Source organism: Poecilia reticulata, chromosome 8 (assembly GCF_904066995.2).
Source record: "Poecilia reticulata chromosome 8, P_reticulata-male-v2, whole genome shotgun sequence".
In the NCBI taxonomy this organism is placed as follows: domain Eukaryota; kingdom Metazoa; phylum Chordata; class Actinopteri; order Cyprinodontiformes; family Poeciliidae; genus Poecilia; species Poecilia reticulata.
The window spans coordinates 24627512-24650656 of NC_088837.1; the positions used below are offsets into that span (position 1 = coordinate 24627512).

The 23145-nt window shown below is 43.6% G+C and overlaps 2 protein-coding genes across 3 annotated transcripts; one reads left to right on the forward strand and one right to left on the reverse strand.

Moving 5' to 3' along the window:
- The first annotated feature begins 1989 nt into the window (after positions 1-1989).
- On the forward strand, positions 1990-10723 carry maptb (microtubule-associated protein tau b). Of its 2 annotated transcripts, none has more exons than XM_081610317.1 (11): positions 1990-2099; positions 4550-4621; positions 5282-6412; positions 6727-6767; positions 6843-6900; positions 6986-7065; positions 8200-8346; positions 8417-8498; positions 8669-8778; positions 9649-9816; positions 9887-10723. In XM_081610317.1, the coding sequence occupies exons 1-11, from the start codon at positions 2009-2011 to the stop codon at positions 9917-9919; spliced, it is 2013 nt and encodes a 670-aa protein (XP_081466443.1). In that variant the 5' UTR covers positions 1990-2008; the 3' UTR covers positions 9920-10723. The 2 variants fall into 2 exon arrangements, with proteins under 2 accessions (XP_081466443.1, XP_081466444.1); XM_081610318.1 differs by lacking the exon at positions 1990-2099 and adding an exon at positions 2187-2477.
- A 1027-nt stretch (positions 10724-11750) lies between these two features.
- cdc27 (cell division cycle 27) lies at positions 11751-22462 on the reverse strand. The gene is made up of 20 exons (XM_008416501.3): positions 22296-22462; positions 19425-19500; positions 19052-19199; positions 18843-18968; positions 18667-18764; positions 18434-18579; positions 17612-17832; positions 17433-17532; positions 17250-17359; positions 16507-16606; positions 16235-16415; positions 14913-15085; positions 13978-14130; positions 13822-13902; positions 13286-13413; positions 13016-13133; positions 12811-12939; positions 12405-12479; positions 12186-12315; positions 11751-12108 (listed from the first exon to the last, which is right to left on the reverse strand). The coding sequence occupies exons 1-20, from the start codon at positions 22320-22322 to the stop codon at positions 12017-12019; spliced, it is 2412 nt and encodes an 803-aa protein (XP_008414723.1). The 5' UTR covers positions 22323-22462; the 3' UTR covers positions 11751-12016.
- Between the last annotated feature and the right edge of the window lie 683 nt (positions 22463-23145).

Genomic DNA, 23145 nt, shown 5'->3' on the forward strand with positions numbered 1-23145 from the left:
GGAATTATTCACTTAAAAACAAGATTCTACACCTTGCTGAAAAGTTACAAGTACGTTAATTTTCTCAATTTTAATCGAGACATTTGCTCTAGATTCTAGAAACTGTATAAAAACAACATCCTACGATTTTGTGTTTTTGCAGTGTAGCTTCGGTCTCTGGCAGCTACCAATTACAAGACCTTAGTTCAGTTTAAATTTCCACAATACCATTCAAATAAAATAAAACACTTTATTGAGCCCAAAGGGAAATTGAACGTAAATCGTATTCATTCAAATTCCTGAATATGCCACATTACTGTAGATAGAACCAATCCCATCTCAAATGTAAAACTGGAGGCTAATTTATAATGCAAATTAGTCAAATGCTGTGTTCTTGTCAGTGTAAGAGAATTATTGAATGAAATGGATCAGGTATGTACATATCTTATACAGCGGCTCTGTTCCTCAGGGTAACACTGACACCTGGTGGACACAATCAGAATGCAGCTCGGTCTCTATTCTGTTTTTACTGGGTCTCAGAAGTTACAGTGGAGAACAACAGAGAGATGACGGGGTTACCATGACGATGCGACCGGTTGGACCTCAAAGTCTAAAACTATTCAGCAGGGAGAAACAATAAATAATCAGGAAATATATTCCAATATATAAAAAAGTTATTTAAAGGTTCTCCAGTCACCTGAATGTTGACTGGAGACCATCAGTCAACATTGACTTGAATGTCGACTGATTGTTCTCCAGTTGGTTGATGCTTCTTCCATTTGAGTGATGGTTCTCCAATCAGCTGCTGGTTCTCCAATTGGCTGATGGTTCTCCAATCAGCTGATGGTTCTCCAATTGGCTGATGGTTCTCCAATTGGCTGATGGTTCTCCAATCAGCTGATGGTTCTCCAATCAGCTGATGGTTCTCCAATCAGGTGAAGGTTCTCCAATCAGCTGATGGTTCTCCAATCAGCTGATAGTTCTCCAGTCAGCTGATGGTTCTCCAATTGGCTGATGGTTCTCCAATCAGCTGATGGTTCTCCAATTGGCTGATGGTTCTCCAGTCAGCTGATGGTTCTCCAATTGGCTGATGGTTCTCCAGCCGGCTGAAGGTTCTCCAATCAGCTGATGGTTCTCCAGCCGGCTGAAGGTTCTCCAATCAGCTGAAGGTTCTCCAGTCAGCTGATGGTTCTCCTATCAGGTGAAGGTTCTCCAATCAGCTGATGGTTCTCCAATCAGCTGATGGTTCTCCAATCAGCTGATGGTTCTCCAGCCGGCTGAAGGTTCTCCAATCAGCTGATGGTTCTCCACTCAGCTGAAGGTTCTCCAGTCAGCTGATGGTTCTCCAATCAGCTGATGGTTCTCCAATCAGCTGATGGTTCTCCAATCAGCTGATGGTTCTCCAGTCAGCTGATGGTTCTCCAATCAGCTGATGGTTCTCCAATCAGCTGATGGTTCTCCAATCAGCTGATGGTTCTCTAATCAGCTGATGGTTCTCTAATCAGCTGATGGTTCTCTAATCAGCTGATGGTTCTCTAATCAGCTGATGGTTCTCTAATCAGCTGATGGTTCTCTAATCAGCTGATGGTTCTCCAATCAGCTGATGGTTCTCCAGTCAGCTGAAGGTTCTTCAATCAGCTGATGGTTCTCCACTCAGCTGAAGGTTCTCCAGTCAGCTGATGGTTCTCTAATCAGCTGATGGTTCTCCAATCAGCTGATGGTTCTCCAATCAGCTGATGGTTCTCCAGTCAGCTGATGGTTCTCCAATCAGCTGATGGTTCTCTAATCAGCTGATGGTTCTCCAATCAGGTGAAGGTTCTCCAGTCAGCTGATGGTTCTCCAATCAGCTGATGGTTCTCCAGTCGGCTGATGGTTCTCTAATCAGCTGATGGTTCTCCAGTCTCTTGGGTTCCTGTCTGACCTCGTCTACAGTTGCTCAGGACAGAAACGTATCAGAGGAAATGGAATTGGTCCTCAGATGACATCACTTCCTCGGAAACATGTGCCTTAGTGATGCTGCGTGGTTGCCATGGTAACAGCGACCCCTCCCTTCTTCCTTGGAGCGGCAGCAGGGTGGAGCAGCAGACGGACCGCAGCAGCAGCCGCAGCAGCAGAAGGAGGTAAGGCCCGCACCTCCTTCTCTCCTCCATCTCTCCTTCATCTTCCTCCTGCTCAGCGGCTCCTCCTCGTCTTCCTCCTTCTCCTCTTCCTCCGGGAGGTTCGGAGCTCCGCAGGCCGCAGCAGAGGAGGGGTGCTCGGCTCCGCAGCTGCTGCAGCCTCGCGGCTCTGCGCGCCACAGGGAAGAGGTCGGTCAGGCGCAGACAGGAGGCGCCGCTGAAGAGATACTGAGGAGGTGAAGCGAACCGAACCGGACCGGACTTTATGTTGGACTGCTGCATCATGATGGAAGCGGTTGTGAGCATGCTCAGTGAGGCCTCCTCCGCCCATCAACTCCTCCACATGTTCTCCTGGTCCTCGGCCCGGGATGGTTCGGTTCGGTTCGTATTCAATCTTATGAGTCTGAGTCCGTCTGGTTCTGGACTCGGTGCTTTATTGTAACTATGCTGAATCAGGCAATAGGGTAATCAGATCGGATCACGTGACTCACCTACAGTTACACGGTCCAGGTACCGAGTTCAGAAAACCGGAAAGTCCGGAACGAAACAGAACCGTGACCCTGTTTCTTTAGAACGAATGAAATTAGGGTTCTGTTGTGTGTTGGAGGGGGGAGGGTATCAAACACTGTCGGTCCAGTTGGAAAATATTTCTGTGAAGTTCTGGAGACTAAATTCAAATTGAAATCGACGGATAAATCGATGGACCGATTCTGACTAGACCCTGAACGAACTGGGTCAGAGATCCAGCAGTAAACGTGGTTCTGATGTGTGGTTTTATGGGGCGCTTTTTGCAGAGTTACACAGTAAGAAATTTAGAACAATATTTTTTTATTTAGCCTGTCATACAGTGAAAAAAGCTCGTATATTCATACATTTATAAACAGAAAAGTTCCAAACTAAACATCTAATTCTCTAACTAATTAAACGGTGAATTAAAGCAAACATTTAATTTGCAACTAAATATCTTATGAATATTACCTAAATATGCAGCTTGCGGAGAAGGGGAGAGGAAAATCATAAAAGCTGGCTCTAAACGTGACCAACAGGAACCGGAAGTGTTCTGTATATTGATGCAGAAACTGTTGCTATAGAGACATGAATAAACATTTAGATAGCACCTAAAACGACACGTCCTAGCTTTCAAGTTGGACAAAAGAATCAACAATTATATATATATATATATATATATATATATATATATATATATATATATATATATATATATATATATATATATATATATTTATATATATATATATAAAACCCGGAAATGGAGCGACGAATGAAGTGATTCAGTGTGGCCAGCGGCGGGATTTATTTAGAGGTCGTAAAACCCAGCTTTTATTTTGATATTCGGCTAATTTGTACAATAGCTAAATATTTTGCTAGCAACCTAAATATTTACTTAGAAAGTTAAATATTTAGTTTGGAAATTAAATGCTTAGATAAGAAATTAAATTTTTAGTTTGGAACAAAATATTTAATTAAAAAAAAAATATATATATATATATTTAATTTGGGCTCAATATTTAGTTAGCAAAATTTATATGTAAAATGGAGCTAAATATTTAGTTTTGAACTAAATATTAATTAGTTTGTAAACTATCTTGTTAATACATACGTCTTGTGTATTTCCTTTTAATTCATGTAAATCACTTTGAATTGCATTGTTGGTGAAAATGTGCTTTAAAAATAAAATTACCTCAACTTACCTTACCCTATGTGACGTCACACCCCTGTAAGTGACAGCTGACATCTTGGCAGGCAGTTACTATGGCAACAATAAACAAGCCACAAGCCTGGAACTAGTTGTAATGTACTTATATAATGTACTTATAAACAGTATAAGTACATCACAAATATTACTCAATTACAATTTTTGAGTGCTCTACCCATCTCTGTGTAGAGCTAAGTGATCCTTTACAAATCCGTTTCAACCCTAAGTGCGTCCATGGATTTCAGGCCGCGAAGCCCCTCCATGGCCTGCGCACTCTTCATGTTTACTATAGTTAACTGTATCGTAGTAAGATCGGAGGCAGCTTGTCCACATCGTCTGACATATTTTCATTCCCCGTCTCATACGGGTCGATTCCGACACAAGTGAATGTATCTTTGTCTCGAACACCGCTGTGTCCACTTATTTTTATTGATTTCTAAGCCATGAGTCCGCTATGCTATGCGCATGCGCTTGCCTACTTAGATAGTGCGGATCACTTCCGGTTCAGACTTGTGGGAATTATGTATTAAATATTTAGTATAGAACTCACATTTATTATTATCGATAATAAATGTGTCATTCATATATTTATAAATGTATGAATAACATTATGACTGAAAAATAAACCCACATTTTATTGCTGTTAATTTTTTTATTGTGTAACTTTACAAACGGCACCTCATATGGTTTGTTGATATCTGCGGGTTCCTCTTAGTTTTCCACCTGTTCTCTGCAGGAGCGAAGATGGATGGAGACTCCGCCCCCGTCAATGATGGCCCCGCCCATGAGCAGCGAAGCATGATGGGAGGTTTGTAAACAATAATCAATCAGGAGATTTTAGTTCAAACTGAGCTCAATGTTTCAAGAACTGTTTCATGAACACGAACAGATTCCTACAGTTCTGTACAACCATTTGAAGTTACAAGTTAGACAGAACAGGAATCAGAACCATCTGTAAGAAAACCATCACAGCAGCAACTCCTCCTTTAACGTCTGACTCCTGTGAGACAGACTGAATGAAAAATGAGGCTGCAACAGCTTCCACATGAAGGTTTTCCTAATTCTTGAAGTTCCTAGAGTTCCACATCTCAGAACTTCCTACGCCAGTGGTGAAAAAAGTGAGTTTTTAATTATATTGGTGATGTACTGGAAGGGGCACCAAAACAATTTGGGAATTTTTCTTTCATTTGAATTGTGTTGTCATCTGATGATAAGGAGATAAAGATAAAGAAACAGAAAACAAAAATGGATGCTATAGGGATGAAAAAAGCTTTGCAATGTAACTGACAATAACAGTTTGGAATCTAATTTTTATCCAGCTGCAGGTAAATCTAGAATGTTTCCAGAGGGAGAGAAGCGCCCCCTACAGACATAGATAAAAACCAGAGCGACTCGACTCATCTGTCATGTTGTTGGTTGTCTTTCACCTCCTGTTGTCTCCCCCTCTCGTCTCCTACTCCTCTGTCAGACCTGGAATCTGTCGGGTTTCTGGAGAAACTCCCAAATGGAAGCGCAGAGCTGCAGGAGGAGGGAGGAGAGAGGATGGAGAGAAAACAGGAAATGCCTCCTTCTGGAGACCCACAAGGAGCTGGTCAGGAGGAAAATGCAAAAACATGCAACCAAGTAGAGAAGAAAGAAGAGGGAGACATTATCCAGGATGAGGATAAGGAGGATGAGGAGACCAAGAAGCAGCTTCCTTCCTCCTCCAGCATTTCTCCTCCACAGCAGGATGAGGAAGTCACAGGAAAGGAGGAGAACAATGTAGAAGAACAAAATAAGATGACAGGAGAGGCGAGTCCATGTTCCTCCCCCACATCCCCTCCAGGAGAAGCAGGACTTGATGATGATGATGATAAAGATGAGGAGCAACTGGAAGGTGAGGTGGCACTGTCAGCAGTGAAGGTGAAGGAGGAGTCCAAAGAGCTCTCAAATCTTAAAACTAGAGCCTCTTTCGAACCAGAACCACCTGCAGAGGAGAGCCAACCAGAACCACCTGCAGAGGAGAGCCAGCCAGAACCTCCTGCAGAGGAGAGCCAACCAGAACCACCTGCAGAGGAGAACCATCCAGAACCTCCTGCAGAGGAGAGCCATCCAGAACCTCCTGCAGAGGAGAACCATCCAGAACCTCCTGCAGAGGAGAGCCAACCAGAACCACCTGCAGAGGAGAGCCAACCAGAACCACCTGCAGAGGAGAGCCAACCAGAACCACCTGCAGAGGAGAGCCAACCAGAACCACCTGCAGAGGAGAGCCAACCAGAACCTCCTGCAGAGGAGAGCCAGCCAGAACCTCCTGCAGAGGAGAGCCAACCAGAACCTCCTGCAGAGGAGAGCTATCCAGAACCTCCTGCAGAGGAGAGCCAACCAGAACCTCCTGCAGTGGACAGAAATACAGACCTCCCTGAAGAAAAGAACCAACCAGAACTTCCTGCACCTCCTTCCACAGCTGACGAGGAGCTCCCTGCCAACAAAACAAACGCTCTTCCTGGAGATCTTCCCTCTAAAACCACAGCGCCTCCTGCAGGTGCTCTTCCAAAACACAACGCAAAGGCCTCCTCTTCTCCTCTCAGAAGATCAGGCATTCCTCCTTCCCTCAACAAAGGTCTGTCCTTCCTGCAGCGCCACCTGCTGCACCTCTTGCTGTTGCAACCTTTCTTTTTGCTACAGCGCCCCCTGCTTCTTCTTCTGTTTTCCCAATTCCTGCTCTCCTTTTACCTGCCTTGCTTGCACCTCCTTATCACCCATCCCCCTCATCACCTCCCTCCTCTGTGTCAGATTTCTGGACAGACTCTCCCCCTGAAGGTGACACAGACTGATCACTTCCTCCCGGTTGTCATGGAAACAGCCTCATCAATCAGACTCAGTGGCAGATATTTAACCGATGGATCAATGATGATGATGTTTTGTTCTCTTCAGGTAAAGCAGCTGTGAAAGCAACAGCTGATGAAGCTGTGAAGGTAAATGATCTAAACACTAAATCTCGAATCTGGGAGTAAAATTTGTCGCAGCTAATATCTTCCTGGTGTTTTCAGGTCTCCAGGACAGCAGGGGGCAGCAGAGCCGCAAAGATGATCTCAGCTAAGAGTACAGGTAAACCACATTAACTGAACCAGTGTAATTAGTGAAACCAGCAAAGCCAGTGCACAAACCCACCTGTGTACCACCTGTCTGACAGAGTCCATGGACGGAGTCAACAGTCCAGGAAGTCGCTCACCTGCCAGCAGATCATCCACCCCCAACCGAGATGTGAAAAAGGTCAGGGCACCTGAACGTACGACTCATCCAAACTGGTTTAGGCCAATTTTGCTTTAATGAGCCAAAGCTTTGGGAGAAGACAATAAATGAGTCCTGAACAGGTTGACACAGACCTCCTATTGAGTGGCGGCTGTAACATCGTAGAGGGGTTTAATTGTCTCTGTGATCCTGGGTACATATGTTGTTTGTGTCTTCAGTGAATTTTCCTATGGCAAATTGACCTCAGAGATTGGGATGGATCAAAGTTTATTGATCTCAACTGAAAAAAGTTTGATATCTCCTGGAAAGGGTCTGGGTTCTTTCATACTCCAAAGTATGAAAGACTTGCACCCAACACCTGGACCTATTAATGCAGGTGTTGGGTGGGTGTGGGAATCCTCGCAGGCTTGGTGCCTAGGCTTTGGAAAGGTGACTGAGACGGGTCACCTCTTTGTAGCATCTAGTAGCAAGAAGGAAGGCTTACCCAGAATTCCTGGAGTTTCTGAATGGTATCTTGGAAAGAGTGGCATCTAAAGATCCTGCTGTGCTCCTTGAGGAACATCATTGAATGACGTAGATGCTAGGAGGGGTGTGATTGAAACAACCTTTTTGATCACTGAGCAAAGAGTTGCTATTGGACTACTATGAAAGGCATGTCTACAACAAACACCATGTTTGAGCACAAGGCGGTCTACAAGACCAACTGGGTAGCAGGGAAGTACTTGGTACTAAGCACCAATGGTCAGTGATTATGTCGTAATTGCATCCTCAGACAACTGTGTAAAGGGAGAGACAGAGCTGTGAACTGAACGCCAATTGGTAGTGATCTAGTCTCATTGGTTCTCAGATAGATTTAAACCATGTGGCTATCAGTGGCTCAAGAGGTAGGAGTTGATCCCGTCATTGGTGGGTTGACGGTTTAAACTCCCGCCTCGTCTGCCTCAATAGTTGTGTCCCTGGGCAAGATACTTCATATGCCTTTCCTTTCAGAAACAAGCCTAACATGGCAGACTTGGCTCTGACAGGGGAGTGGATGTGACGTATAGAACTGTGTGCTCCTCTGGATTTAATAAAGTGCTACACAATTACCATGCTGAACTGGTTTATGGTGTTTCTACTACTTGGTTAAACTAGTTGTATTGGTGCTGCCTGCAGGTGGCTGTTGTCCGGACCCCTCCCAGGTCTCCTGGATCTGCCCGTGGCCGAACACCTCCCACCTCCCATCCTCTGCCTGACCTTAGCAGTGTGAAGTCCAAAGTGGGATCCACAGAGAACCTGAAGCACTCACCGGGAGGAGGAAAGGTAACACCTGTTTCTGTGTGCATCTCTGAAAGCCTGGTCAGGACTGACCCCCACAACTGTCCACCTGCAGGTTCATATTGTCCATAAGAAGCTGGATTTAAGTAACGTGACATCAAAGTGCGGCTCTAAGGATAACCTCCGCCACAAACCAGGTAAGAACATGTGAACGTAAATGTAAGAACAGATTACTTTCTAAAAGGGATTATTAACATTAAAGTCACCTGTTTGTCCTGTTTATCAGCTTTATATGTTTAATGTTACATCTCAGAATGTGCTGTGTGTGACAGACTGTGTGAAGCTCCACAACTTCTCTGCTCCTCAGGTGGAGGGAGGGTGGAGATCAAGACTGAGAAGGTGGATTTCAAAACTGTTCAGTCCAAAGTTGGTTCTCTGGAAAATGTCACCCACATTCCAGGAGGAGGGAAGAAGAAGGTGCTTTCTGGCATCATGCTAATAACAAACTCATTAAATCTATTGATCTCCTTGTTATAAAATACCGCTTATCCTTTTATTAAATGCTTTTGAAGTAAGAGGCAAAACTGCAGACTCGGTTAGAGGGAGTTCAAAAGATCCATTAGGCAACAAGATATTTTTTAAGACCAGCAGGCAAGATGTAGCAAAACCAGTAAGCCTCCGGACATACAGGGCAGGTCATCCAGGTCAAGGGTCATCCATCCAATTAGCCTGTTTATCAAATTCACAATTCAATAAAATGCTAAACAAATGTCAGCTTTGTCACGGCAGTCTGATCTGCCCAATTCCGATTTGTTCACTTTTACGTCACTCCTGGTTCAGAGTTTCAACCAATGATTCACAAAAGACGATTGCTATTATTTGTGTTTTCGTTTTTTCTAACGTCCTAAATTTTGCCATGACTTTGTGACAATACTGTCAACTCCAGTCGCTCAAGAAGTTAAAAACATTGATCCATAGATGGCAGCATCCATTATTACTTCTGTAAACAGTGCACTGCTGACTTTACCAGTGTCACTGCGGTTGCACTTACTTAGTAGCATCTCCATTGGCGCAATACTCTACCTGGCTTTACCTTCAGCCAGTCCACTTGTCCTTGTCATCAGTAGGTCTAGTCTAACAGTTTGGTGAATTTCCAGACCAATCAGGAGAGTTTCCAAGGCCACAGACCGCTCTGTTCCCAGCTATATCATCATAAGATCAAGTGAAGCAAGTTTCTCACTGAGATCCAAAGATGTGCTCTGAACTGCGAAAACTCTACTCTGTCCCAGTGAATGGTTCTGATTTTTCTCAACTGATCAGAATGTATCCTGGTGGGTTTTCTCACAGATTGAGAGTCACAAGCTGATGTTCAGAGAGAATGCTAAAGCTCGGATTGACCATGGTGCTGAAATCGTCGTTCAGGAGGACTCCTCCCCCCGTCGCCTTAGCAACACGTCCTCCCATGGAAGCATCAATGCTGATGAAGCTCCTCCCCTCGATACCCTGGCCGACCAGGTGAGGCTCACCTTTTCGGAAATCTTTTAAAAGTCTGGTAATGTGTTAATAACCAGCATCCTCCTGTCAGGTGTCTGCATCCCTCGCCAAACAAGGCCTGTGATTGGACCAGCTCTGTGCCTGCAACTCCCCCACCTTCTTTGTTACCAAGGAAACCAACAGACTGCAGAAACAAAATATTTCTAACTTCATCTTATAAAGACATGCTGTGATTGGGGAGACTTTATGAATCAGAGTGAACAGCAGCCAGTCAGAGTTCAGCCAGCCAGGTGACTCAGGTAGTCTCTGTTCCCTCCATCTTCACCTGGTTTTAGCTGTTCCTGCCACTGCCTCAGGTGTCACCTATGGTGTTCGTTTGAAGCATGCTTCATGACTCACACCCCAGGTGACCAACAGAGGTAATATGGAGACCAGAGGTAATATGGAGATGATGAAGAAGACCTTCAGCAGAGTCATGCAGAGAAGATCAGAGAGGAATTATCCCAGAATTTAGGATGAATTCATGGAGACTGGGACATATTTGGTTTTTAAATCAGATTGACCTCAGACACGTTCAGAGCCGACCCTTTTATAACGAAAGATCATGAAGGTAACATCCATGAATAGAAGGAAAACCAGAGATTAGGACCTAAAAAGAACCACTGCTGGTGTCCAGAGCAAATTAGCTGCTCCTCCCAATCAGGTGACTCTGATAAAATCTCTCCAATCACAGACGACCTCCCACTGATGTCATCTCCCTTAGCCAATTACCATCCTCTCAGTTTTGAATGTGACTGTGCAGTTGGCCCCTCCCCCACATAAGAATTACCCAGAATGCCGTTTGATACCAGGTGCCAAACCGCTGCTCTGTCTGTGCCTGTCAGCTGTCCAAGTGCTTTGGAACAATAAAGTTTCTCTTAGCTCAAAATGTCTGTGGTTGATTTGTTGAGGGGAAGCGCCACCTGGTGGTGGAACAGGGACTACTTTGGACTCATTGGCGCAGATGAAGTCACCTGAGGTACCCCAAGGTTCAATCCTGGGACCCCTCCTATTTAATATCTACATGTTCCCGCTAGTAAAATTAGCTATCATAGCTACATAGATGATACACTATGATGTCAACAGGTGATTCCAAATCAACACCATAACTTTCTTCAGCTGAACAGAAAGAAAAGTTTTTCTTTGGACCAAAACAGGAGCCATCAAGAGTAAACTTCAGTCATTTCAGCTAGAAACCAGAGATCAGGCCTGAAATCTGGGTGAGTGATGAGACTCTGACCTGAACCTTCAGAGACACAAAGACGGTTAGTCAGCCTTCTATCACGTGGAAAACATTTTCAGGATTAAAAAGTATAAAATACCCCAGCAACCACTACAGAAACTAATCCATATCTATCTTTTGCTGCATTGATTACTGCAACAGTGTTCTCACAGGTCTGCCTAAAAATAAAAGTCAGCTGCTGCTAGTTTTCACTAAAACTATTAAAATAGAGCACATCATTAGTCTTAAAGTCCTTCAAATGGCAGAAAATACTTTAAAATCCTTCTGTTAGTTTATAAATCACCCAAATACATTAAGGACCTGTTGTTGTTGAATCAACATTAAAGAGCACTCAGGTCTTCAGTTTCCAGTCTACTCTGCATCTCCAGAACCAAACATGGAGAAGCAGCATTTCTCAAAAACACTTTGAGAGAAGTGCAAAACAGCAGAAACAGAGTTAAATCAAGACTGAAAACCTAATTTATTTAAGTTTCCTTTGACTAATAATAACTTGGACATTGATCAATACATTTGATTAGTCTTTTCTTGAAGATGGCATTGGTTCTGTATTATGTTGAAGCACTTTGAAGTGTCTCGTTGCTGAAATGTGCAAAACAAACTCGAGTTGACGTCGTTACAGCTGCCACAGGGAGCGACGCTGCCTCGCAAATAGAACAAGGACAGAAGCAGGGTGCAGTGTTTACTTGTTTTATTGATTTATTTCCATCAGGATGATAAAAAGAACATAAAAAAACAGCTGTGATGTCACAGGGTTAATGGGAGGGGCTTCAGGTCAGCAGCAGTCTGTTTCAGCCAGTCAGAGGACGGGGAGGGGAGGACTGGGTGGAGCTAAACGTAAATCCCGTCTGTCTGTCAAAACGTTGCCTAGCAACGCCTCTCCTCCTGACACTTAGAGGAGGCGGGCACAAGCAGGAGGCGGGGCAATCATGGGAGGCGGGGCTAAAGAACATCATCGCTGTCTGGCGTGTGGAGCTGCGTGTCGTCGGCGTCCGTCATGAAGCTGCTGTCCTGACTGTCATCCACCTCAGCCACTGCAGAAACAGGGAGGGGAGGGGCGGGTGAGTCAGAGGGACAGACGAGTGAGAGAGACAGGTGGAGCAAACCGTACCTTCATCCTCAGGCAGGTATCGCTTATCAATGGCTTCTTTTATCTGATTATTGGCTCCTTTAGGGTCCAGATCCATGGCCCAGCTGAAGTTCATCAGAGCCAGGTGGGTCTGACCCAGCTTTTTATACACCTGTTGAGGAGAAGAACGGTCATACGGGGAAAAAACAAAACCGCAACCGAGATCAGAAGAGGCAGCTGATTGGCAGAACCGACTCCTACCTTTCCTATGAGGAAGTAAACCAGAGACTCTTTGGGAACAATCTGCTTCAACTCCTCCAGCTCCTGAAGGGCCGCCTGCAGGGAGACAGTTCTGATCACACTGATCCAGGTAGGTTCTGCTTTACAAAACAAGTCTGGACCAATGTCTGCATGTCGACTGATCGGGTCTGGTCACAAATCAATGTCGACTCACGAGGTCTGGTCTGTCGTCTCTGCATCAACTGATTGGGTCTGATCGCTCATTTCTGCGTCGACTGATCAAATCTGCCAACGTAATCTCTTTGTCGACTGGTATGGTCTGATGAGCTAATCTGTGTCGAATGTTTGGGTCTGATAAGCTAATCTCTGTGTCAACTAGTGGAGTCTGACTTCTCGTCTCTGTGTCGACTGATCAGGTCTGGCTTACCTTGTATTTATCGTTGGCAAACAAGATGGAGGCTCTGTGGAACTTGCAGAGCGGGTTTTTGGGGTCGATGCCAATGGCTCTGTTTAGAGTCTCTAACGCAGCGTCAGACTTCTTCAGAGCATGCTGCACCTGAACACACACACACACACACACACAGTTACAGCTGGGCTGCACGCAGGCGGGCAGGTGAAGCGAATATACGTACCACTCCAATGTGGCAGAGCAGCACGGAGCTCTGAGGGTTGATGCTCAGAGCTTTCTTGAAGTGGATTTCTGCCAAGTTGAACTTCTCCTGTTTATAGTAAATCATGCCGAGTCCATACCTGAACACACACACACACACACACACACACACACACACACACACACACACACACACACACACACACACACACACACACACACACACTTTAGCGCTCTTTATATCTCACAGCGTGATTACACCTCTTGTCATGCGTTTCCATGGTTACCATACCAGGCATTGTAGTGTCGGTTGTTCACTCTGATGGCGTTCCTGAAACAGGCCAGAGCTCGGTCCAACTCCTCAGTCAGAACAAACTCGTGACCCAGCAGGGTGTAGGCGTACGCAAACCCCGGGTCCACCTGAGGCAGGTGAGAGAGGCAGGCAGGTGAGAGAAACACCTGGCAGCTCGTGAACATCTGCACGGGGTTTCTGCAGGTTTCACCAACTCAAATATCAGAATTTATGAATCTCTACACAGAAACGTCCAAAGTTCATCCAACCAACTGGCAAGAAAAACTCTCATAAAATTACAGCTTCATTCCCCTAATGTTATGACTTTATTCTGGTTATGTTATGACTTTATTCTCGCAATTTAAAAATAAAATCCTAGCCTGGCCTTCTGTTGTTTTTTTTTAAACATTAATTCAAAGTCTAAATAAATAGAAACTGTAAAAGAGGCTTGTCAAACAAGATGGCCGCATCCAGATTTTCCGAAGATAAAATCTTCAAAAACTAAAACTTCAATTAACCGTTTTAAAGCCGCTCACCTGGATGGCCCTCTGGAAGAACTTGATGGCGATGTCGTGCTCCCTCTGCAGGCTGAAACAGTTTCCTGCGACGCACCAGGCCTGCAGAGACACACACACACACACACAGTTTACCTGAGCAGCCGGCTCACCTGAGCGTCCAGGTGCGCTCCTCACCTCAGGACAGTTCTTGTCCATGTCCGTCAGGTCCTTGGCCAGCGCCGACAGCGCCACGTCCTTCTGCAGGTGCCACAGCGTGGTGGAGTAGATCTCCATGCCTTCCACGCGGTACGACTCGATCCTGCGCACCTCGCTGAACAGCCGCTCCGCCTGCAACACAGGTCGCCATGGCGATCAGGCGACAAAGCAGCACAGGTGGAGCAAAATCCAGGGTTTGTACACTTTTCCCCACAATAACATTCAAGCACTTTTCAAGGAAGATTTCCAAACTTTTCCTGGGCCACACTTTGGAGATAATTCACTATGATGCGACATAATTTATTACTGTTATTAAAAATGTATTGTGATAGTATTCTACATTCTATAGCAGGCACAAAATAAACTAAAATATTTAAAAAATAATGTTTTGAAATGTGTCTCTTACACAACATAAATACCTGACCAAAAAGAACAATTTTAATAATGTTGCTTAATGTATAAAAGATAAGACAACTCTTATTTTAGTTATTGAGTGACTCAATACGTTAGAACAATCCAGATTGTGTTAAATGATCTTCCTGCTCAAACTACATGCTTAAAACACAATTTACAAAGAAAGCGACAATAAACAAATTCTAAAAAAATGTTCTAGCTATTGGAAATTATTTTGGTAATTCTAACTAAAGGTTTACTCTTGATTTAATTTCAGACAATGAGATTTTTTTTTACTAGGTTTATGAAAATTTCAAGTTGCAAATGTAAACAACATTATTCAAATTTATGCTTTTAATCAAACATTAGATTCCACTTCATTACAAAACTGTAGAGTTTGAATATCAGGCACTTTCCGAACTTTGAAAACGCCCAACAGAAATTCAAGGCTTTTCCAGGATTTCAGGAACGCGTGTGAACCCTGAGAGTCTGCTGGCTGGGTTTGGGTCGGACGGACTCACCTGCATGTACTCGGCCAGCTCGAAGTAGGCGCGGCCGACGTGTGTCAGGACCCAGCCCGTGTTGTAATGCTGAGGGGGCAGAGACATCAGGATGTTGATGGCCTCTCTGCAGCTGTAGGAGCACAGCGCCTGGTAGCCCCGCCCCAGTTCCCGTAGCAACGCCATCACGCCGTCTGAACACAAACACAAACCGCGTGTGGTACCATCAGACCTGGGCTTCAGGTTTAGGTTAATCGGAGTTAAAAAAAAACTGAAGCTTTGGCCCAAATCCAGTTCAGTTAATTAAAATTCAAAAGTACTTTATTGAACCCAAAGGGAAGTTAAATATTAGGTTATTGGGTGCAGATAGATCAGCTGACCTCTGGGTTTGTTCATTTCTCCCACCGTAAACTTCAAAAGCTTTTAAAGGAAAGTTTTCGAAGTAACTTTGCAGATAAAAATAAACATGAACTAAAGGCGACATTTTCAATTCACTGTTATGTGGCAACGTTTATTACTGATATTAATAATGCCTTTTTTACAATTTTGTTTAGAAATATCTCTCAAACAAAAATTACCAAGTATCTTTATCTGTTTTTTAGTGTAAATATCTTAGTACACTTGAAATAAAAAATTTAACATTAAATAACTTTTCAGCAAGATATAGGAGCTTATTTTAAGACGATATTGATAAAAAGTACTAGTTTTACTGACAGATTATTTTATTTATAAAATGGGAGAAATGTCTTGTTACGAGTGAAATAATCTGCCAAAAGAATTTTTTAAATTTCATCAATAGCAAGAAATTATTGGCTTTAAAAAAATTTAAGTTAGTTAAATATAGATAAAAAATACTTTTTCCACTAGCAAAATATTTTACTTATAGAAAAACATTTTTCTTATTTTATAAATAAAATAATCTGCCAGTGGAACTAGAACCTTTTTATCAGTATTAAAGAATTATCAATTTCATTTTAAAGTTAATTATGAGTTAGTTTTGTCTTATTTTAGGTGTACCAAGATAATGAACTAGATAAAATAAAAAAATACTTTGTAAGATTCTGTTTTTTTCCAGTGTTTAAATCTGGTTGGTCAGATGTAAAATTGGGGATTCAGTCACTTACAAATCAGTTTGTGTTGAGGTAAATTATCTTTTTGCTCAAATTAAATGCTTAAACGCATAACAAATAATCACTTGACTTTCTACAAGGTCACCTTTCTCCTAAAAGTTTGTTAAAACTTTAACATAAAATCTGAATCACTTTCCAGACCAAACATTTTCTAGGATTTCCAGCACCGTGTGAACCCTGCAGCCCACAGGAAGCCGTTTGTTCTGGCGGTACCTGCAGCGGCCCTCTGGTACTGGGGCATCCTGGCGTCTGGCAGGTTCAAACTGGGATCCAGCCTCAGGATGTCCAGACTCTCGTTCAGGTTGCTGCTGTTCGCCGTCTTCGCAGATTTACATTTGGTTTTCCGGTTGGGAATCTTCGTAGGAAACTTCATCTTTAGCTTCTTGCTGTTCTCCTGCGGAAACAGAACCGGCGTTACTTCACCGGGTCTCTGCAGCCCCTGGACTGGGAACACTGGGAACGGACGGTGGGTGGGAGGTGCGTACCTTGGCAGTGGAGCTGGCGCTGGTAAACAGTCTGGAGCTTCTTCTGGGCTGAACGTTAGGAGGACCAGACATACTGGGACTGAGAACCTGAGGAGAACCACTGTGGGACAGAGGCGTCTATAAGCTATAAACCAGTTAATCACATGACAAATTAAAATTTGTTGATAATTTCCAGCTATTTGTTTTTATATGTGGTGTTTAAAGGGGCAGTTTTGTGTTTTCCAGGTACAAAGACCGATTTTATAACAAAATCAAGAAACTATATTACCTCCAGTCGTTCTAAAAATGTAGCATAGATCAAATATGACTTAAAAAATTAGACTTCATAAATTGGGTCTCTGTCTCTTTAAAACTCCTGATCTTTCTGAAACTCCGCCTCCAGGAAGTCATCACAACATGGCTCCTTTATTGACCCTTTAACGTTTTTACCCGCGATGCTCTGAGCAGCAGCTCCTATAATGAGCTCAGGAGATTCACCAGGTGTTTGCTAATTGCTGGTAGCTAGTCTGAAGGAACTGAGTGTGAAGCTCTGAAGGTTGGAAGCTGTAGCTCTGAGGAGGAGCTACGTCACAAAGGAGAGGCTAGGTCCACCCAGGTGTTTTGCACAATGGTGAATGCTGAATGGTTGCCATGGAGATTAAAGGATTTCTCAGACATGCAGTATTATCATTTATCGTAATAACTTCTGGGACAAAACTGAAGACGCTGGGCGCCGGGGCGATGCGATTGGCTGCTGCAGTTACCTGGTGTGAGGTGCTGAGGTCTGCGATTGGTTGAAGGGGATGGGAAGAACGTCTCTGCTGTTCCCGCTCTGACTGAAGACGGACTTGGACTGACTGATCCTGGAGACGGCCTGGCAGGGAGGCAGACAGGTGAGGTCAAACACTTCCTGCTGAATCACAGCCTGGTCTCAGGTGACTTCTCACCTTCTTGCTGGGAGCTGTCGTTTGCGTTTCCATTGTAGCCGAATAGTTCTGCAAATACGTGGGGTCTCCGGGGCTGGGCTCCAGGGGCAGAATGCCGAAACTGTGCAGAAAGCAGAAATCAAAGCAAAGGGGAGGAGCTATAACCTGAGCAGGTGTGTAAGCTGTTCCGGCCCACTCACCTGGGCGTCAGGGGGCTGAGGCCGGCAGGACCCCCCAGTAAGCTCCGCCCACTCTTGGGTTTGTTCTGTTTAGCCAGCAGAGTGCCAGCTGATGCCATGGAAACAGTGTTGCCCAATAACGAGCCGGTTTCCGGGGAGATGAGGGAGGAGTCAATGTATGAAATGGACAAATCAGACGTCAGCTTCCCGTTTGACGACTCCAGATTCAGACGATTCAACTCCTGGAGGACAAGGACAGATTTAGGGACAAATGTAATCTGATTACTGGAACATGATCAGATTACATAGTCTGGAAAATAAATGGATTTGATTGATTAATAAGATTTTGTTTTTAAGATTAAATTTTTTTTGTTATCACTGATGCACTGATCAGGTTTCATAGCTCAGAGTGATGTCGCCACACGCAGGGCGGCCATCTTGTTTGACAAGCGTGTTTTACAGCTTCTATTTATTTGGACATAATATCAGCAGAGTAAGTCAGTCATTTTATGAGAACTCCAACATGAAATATAAAAAGTGTAAATCAGGAATGTTGAGCATCTTGTGAAGTTACTTTCATAAAGGTTTTACAGATTTTTAAGACATTTCTGCTGATAAAATTGCATCTTTATTCTGATAATATTGCAATAAATTCTCGTAGCCTGGCCCAAAAAACTCACAAAAGGGATGACTGAAAAACATTTTCTGTCATTTGTAGTTTCTTTTTCAGGAAAAAAGCAGGAAAAAAAAAAAGGCTAAAATCAGATTTGGTATGAAAAAGAATTCCTGACCGTAATGTAATCTAAGTATTAAATCAAGTAATTAATGTGCATTTTTTTGTACCAGTGTGTCCTGCGGCGTTTCCATCAGTGCAGTGTCGAGGCGATGAGACGGGTTCTGGGCGGGGCTTATGTGAGGAAGAGGCGGGGCTAAAGAGGAGTTCTGCAAAGCCGACAACCTGAAAACCTGATCTGGATCCGGCTTTTCTCCTGGAATAAAATCCACAATGTTTTCTGAAGTCACACAGTCACATGCTATATAGCAAGAGTGTGTGTGTGTGTGTGCGTGTGTGTTACCTAGATGACAGAGGTTCTGGAACGGCGACCAGAGGAACGGGTTGAGGGTTAAACTCCTCTGGAAGCACTCGGCACCCTTAGCAGCTCGGTCCGTCTTGCTGCTCAGAAACAGGCCAGCAGTCAGCAGCTGGATCGCCTCACACACCAGTAAGACACTGGGAGCACCGGCTGCTTACCAGTAAATGTGGCCCAGTAACGACAGCGTGAAGGAGGCGGAGTCTCCAAACTCAGTGATGATGTCATCCTGACTCTTCTGTTTGTTCAGGACTCCACCAATCAGAACCTGCTCTCCCTCAGCGAGCCTGGGAGGCAGATGGGTTGAGAGGCAGACACATCACTGTGTCTGAAGGTGTGTGTGTGTGAAGGTGTGTGTGTGTGTTCTTACTTGCTGAGTTCCACGCAGCACTTAGCCAGCAGGAATCGAACCTGCGGCGTGGAGCAGCTGTGAGCCTTCAGTAGTCGGTAAGCTTTGTACGGTTTCCCAGAGCGGTAATAACAGGTAGCCAACAGGTAAAGGGCCTCCTCTGAACGCACTGGGGAGGACAGACAGGTAACCATGGAGACAGGTAAACAGATGGGAAAACTAACCAGACAAACATGTAAACAGTCAGGAGGAGTGCTTCTATTGTAGTTTTAAGAATCCGATTCTCGTTTTTTTGGTTGAAATGAGACCAATGTCCAATATCAATATCAGATCAGAATACCTCTATTAACCAGAGATGGAAAATCTCACAGACGGACAGACAGACGGGTTTTACCTTCTGCGTAGAGTCTCTCTGCAAGGAAAACAGCATCCAGGTAGGCATAGTGGTTGAGAGCCTGCCACACCGCAGCCTGAACACAGACAGAACCAGAACCATCAGATTGAACAGAATAAGTCTTTATTGTCCACCTGAGTGGAAAGCTGACTTTGGCTCAGCAACATGCAGGACAAAGAGGCAAGAATTACAGCAGTACATTGAACAAACCCAATTTTTCTACGTCTTATTCCCAGTCTCAAAAAAATAATAAAATCAATTTAAGATCTGAACTGATCACCAAACTGGACACAGCAACAGCTGCTGGACGACATTTTTAGTTGTTAATGCAGAACGTTATGAACATAGATGCCATGATATAAGCGATCAGCTATCTGATAATAAAACACAGAGAGGAAACGGAGAACTTAAACTAAACTCTGTGGCGCCTCCTGGATTATCAATAAAAAGGTTTTTTAATGTACAAATGTTTTGTTCATGTTATACCAATGCTGTCAAGGAGAAGGCTGCTGACTGGACAGACATGCAGAAGTCAGACATAGAATGCTGTTACCCAGCTTATTCATAGAAAGTTGAGTGGAAGGACGAAGTCCACCAGGAACAGGAACAACCTCAGGAAATCAAGATCCAATGAACTCAGACAAATCCCACACCTGGGCTACGAAAGTTACCACCCTGGAATAGAAGGTTCTGCTGTTCTGAGAACCGGCTGCTGCCATGGCGACCCAGATGATTGCTGACTGAGGAAACTTCTGGACTTCTAGAAACATGGATTCTGGTTCTCTCCACTTTTTCTCCAGACTCTAGGAAGAGTGGAGCGGTTCTGGGCCCTACAGATACTAGAACCTTGATATATAAATGAAAAGCAGATGCTGAGCAAGAGTCCGGTTTCAGGAGTTCTGGTTCTGGAATGGTTTGATACGAGGACAACCTGCAGCCTGTGGGCCATTTGTGGCCCTTGGAGTTATTTTGTGTGGCCCCAACTTCAATTTTTAAATTACATTTTTTATCAGAGTAAAATTATTACCAACATTATTTTTTTACAACACAAAATGTCAAGTACATTTCTTTTTATAACCAAACTTTTATAAAAACCAGAACCACGTTTGTGTCAACTGAGCCAACTTTGCAGTCCCTAAATCACCTATTATCTAATTTGCTTAACTTGTTTTAATATAACAAGTGTTTGGAAAGAAAGTGACACAAATGTTTTTGTTCAATCAAGCCCAAAAGAAATTGAAAACTAAATTACATTTCTTCTAATGCAGAAAATGTGCAAAATCATTTTAAAGGTTTAGATATACAATGAATAACATTACTCTTCTACAAACAGATAACAAAAAGACCAATTTAATTGCTTGATTATATTTTAATCTTTCTATTATCATTTATTTATTCATTCTTTTACATTTATTGGCCCTTAAGTTCTCTTGAATTGTCAATTTTTGGCCCATGTGACAAGAAGTTAGGACACCCCTGTTCCAGTCGGATTAACCAACAGGAAAATCGCCTGTAGTTTGATCACAGTGGGAGCAAACTGGGTCTGGATCTTCATGTTCCTGGGTTCTAGATCTAGAACCGGATCTAACAATTTTAACAGGTTCTGATTGACCCCTCTTGGGAGGGTTCGGTCCAAACAGAGGTGATTCTGTGCTAATCAATCCCAGTCAGCCCAGTTACCCCACTGCTTTACTCCAGACCCCACAGGAAGCTGGGACACCCACACACTGCAGAGAACAACAACCAGAACATGGTTCTGTTTGTGTTTACCACAACCCGCCCTCCCACAGGGGGTTCTCCAGACCTGGACCCTGCTGTAGGTAAACACAAGAAATCGACTGTTTCACCGAGTTCTTGTCGTTTCTTCCGACTAAACTTGTTAGTTTGTTGTTTATCATAAACAATCTGTCCAACAGTAACCCTCACGCACATGAATGACTGATCTGTCACCAGCACACCTGTCCAGGTAAGCGTTAACAGTTTCAGCTAGCTGATGTTAGCCGCTGCAGCTAACCAGCTGCGGGCTAATTCGGTTCCGTGCGGAGGATCTGGGCTCAGAATAGACCCAAGAAACAGGAGGTGCTGCCTCAGAAGATCAGAACCGGGCCTTTGACAGCGTTACCGGCTAAATCCTGCAACCTGAAGCCGGCTAGAGAAGGCTAACACCCGGTAGTAGCAAGCTAACAGTTAGCTCTGCAGGGCTAGCTAGGCTGATGTACAGAATTGTGTTTAAAATATAGTATACTATGTAAATTATGCCCATAAATCTAAAAATAATAATATTACATCTCAGTATATAAAAGACACCGGGTCTGTTGAAGGGTTCGGCTAACACACAGTTAACCAAACAATCCGAGATTGGTCTAAATCTGGACTTTAAAACAGGTTTTTGAGTCTGAGGCTTCCAGTATAGAATCTCAACCAGCCTGATTCTTCACAGAACCAATATGTTCAGAACATTTCCTGATATTAAAAAAAGCACGCAAAAACTGAAAACTGGCCCCAATAAAGATATCAAACCATCCATGTCAGGAAAGGTCAGAAGATCCTCTCCAGTACATGGATTCTTTTCCTGGCCGCAAAGAACATCTTAAATTAGACATTTTTTTTAAAGAAGTCTGGCTCTGCCCCCTGGGTCAGTTAACACAGAGCAGATAGTAACAGGATCAGTTCGTGGTTAACCCCAGACTGACCGTTGAGGAAGCCGTAGTATGTGGACATGAACAGGTGAAACAACCAGGAAAGCTACGGGCCGAGCTGCGGCCTGGTGCGGGGAGAAGCTCACCGAGCGCGGACTAATGCAGCCGCTCAGGCCGGCTCCAGAACTCTGCCCTCCCGGGTCATGACAGCACTAGAACACGGTGTTCCTACCTGGACAGGTTCCTGCAGCACCGTCATTCCGTTTCCGCACGCCGTCTATCGGCTCCGTTCGTCCGTTTCTTTCTTCACTTCACTCTCTGGAGGAGCTCCGGCCGAACATTTGAATGTACCGACCGTTACCTGCCGAACACAGCCGAAGAATACCGAAGAGACCCGAAGCAGTTGATTGCGCCGCCTGCCGGACAAATTAAGTAATGTGGGTAATAAATCTGTGTTGTCGCCCCCTGGTGTTTTTTGTTTGCTGTTTGTTTACTCAAATCACAATTTTTCAAGTTTCGTACTGTTTTTCTGGAAGCTGTTTTTATTAATAATTATTTATAGAAATAATTTTAGATTTAGGTTTTAGATTTAGAAAAATATGCAGAATACTTAAGGCTGCAGAAACGAAATTGAAATGCGAACAAAGTCAAAAGTAAACTGAAACAGCATGTGGAGAGAGTTTCATTTTACTTTAGTAGACATTAATAAATACGTAATTAACTGCACTGAGAATAAAAACTAAATTTAAAACATTTCTAGCTTTAACGTCGAACTAGCAATTTAAATGGCCAACAAATGCTTTATGCATGTATGTTCTTGCTTCAAAATTAGATCTCAAAAGGTCAAAAACAACAAAAAAAAAATGGTTTCAAAACTGAAGTTGTACAGCATTTCAATTAAAGTAATAAAGAAGCAACTTTGTTTTTAAACAGATATTATGGAAAATGCAGTTTTGAACAATTTTTGGTTTTTGATGGAATAACTGCAACAAATTTACTTATATGTACTTTATGCTGTGAGCTTTGGAAATCTAATTAAAATTTAAAGGAAATAAAATAAAGAATTTTATTTTGCAAATATA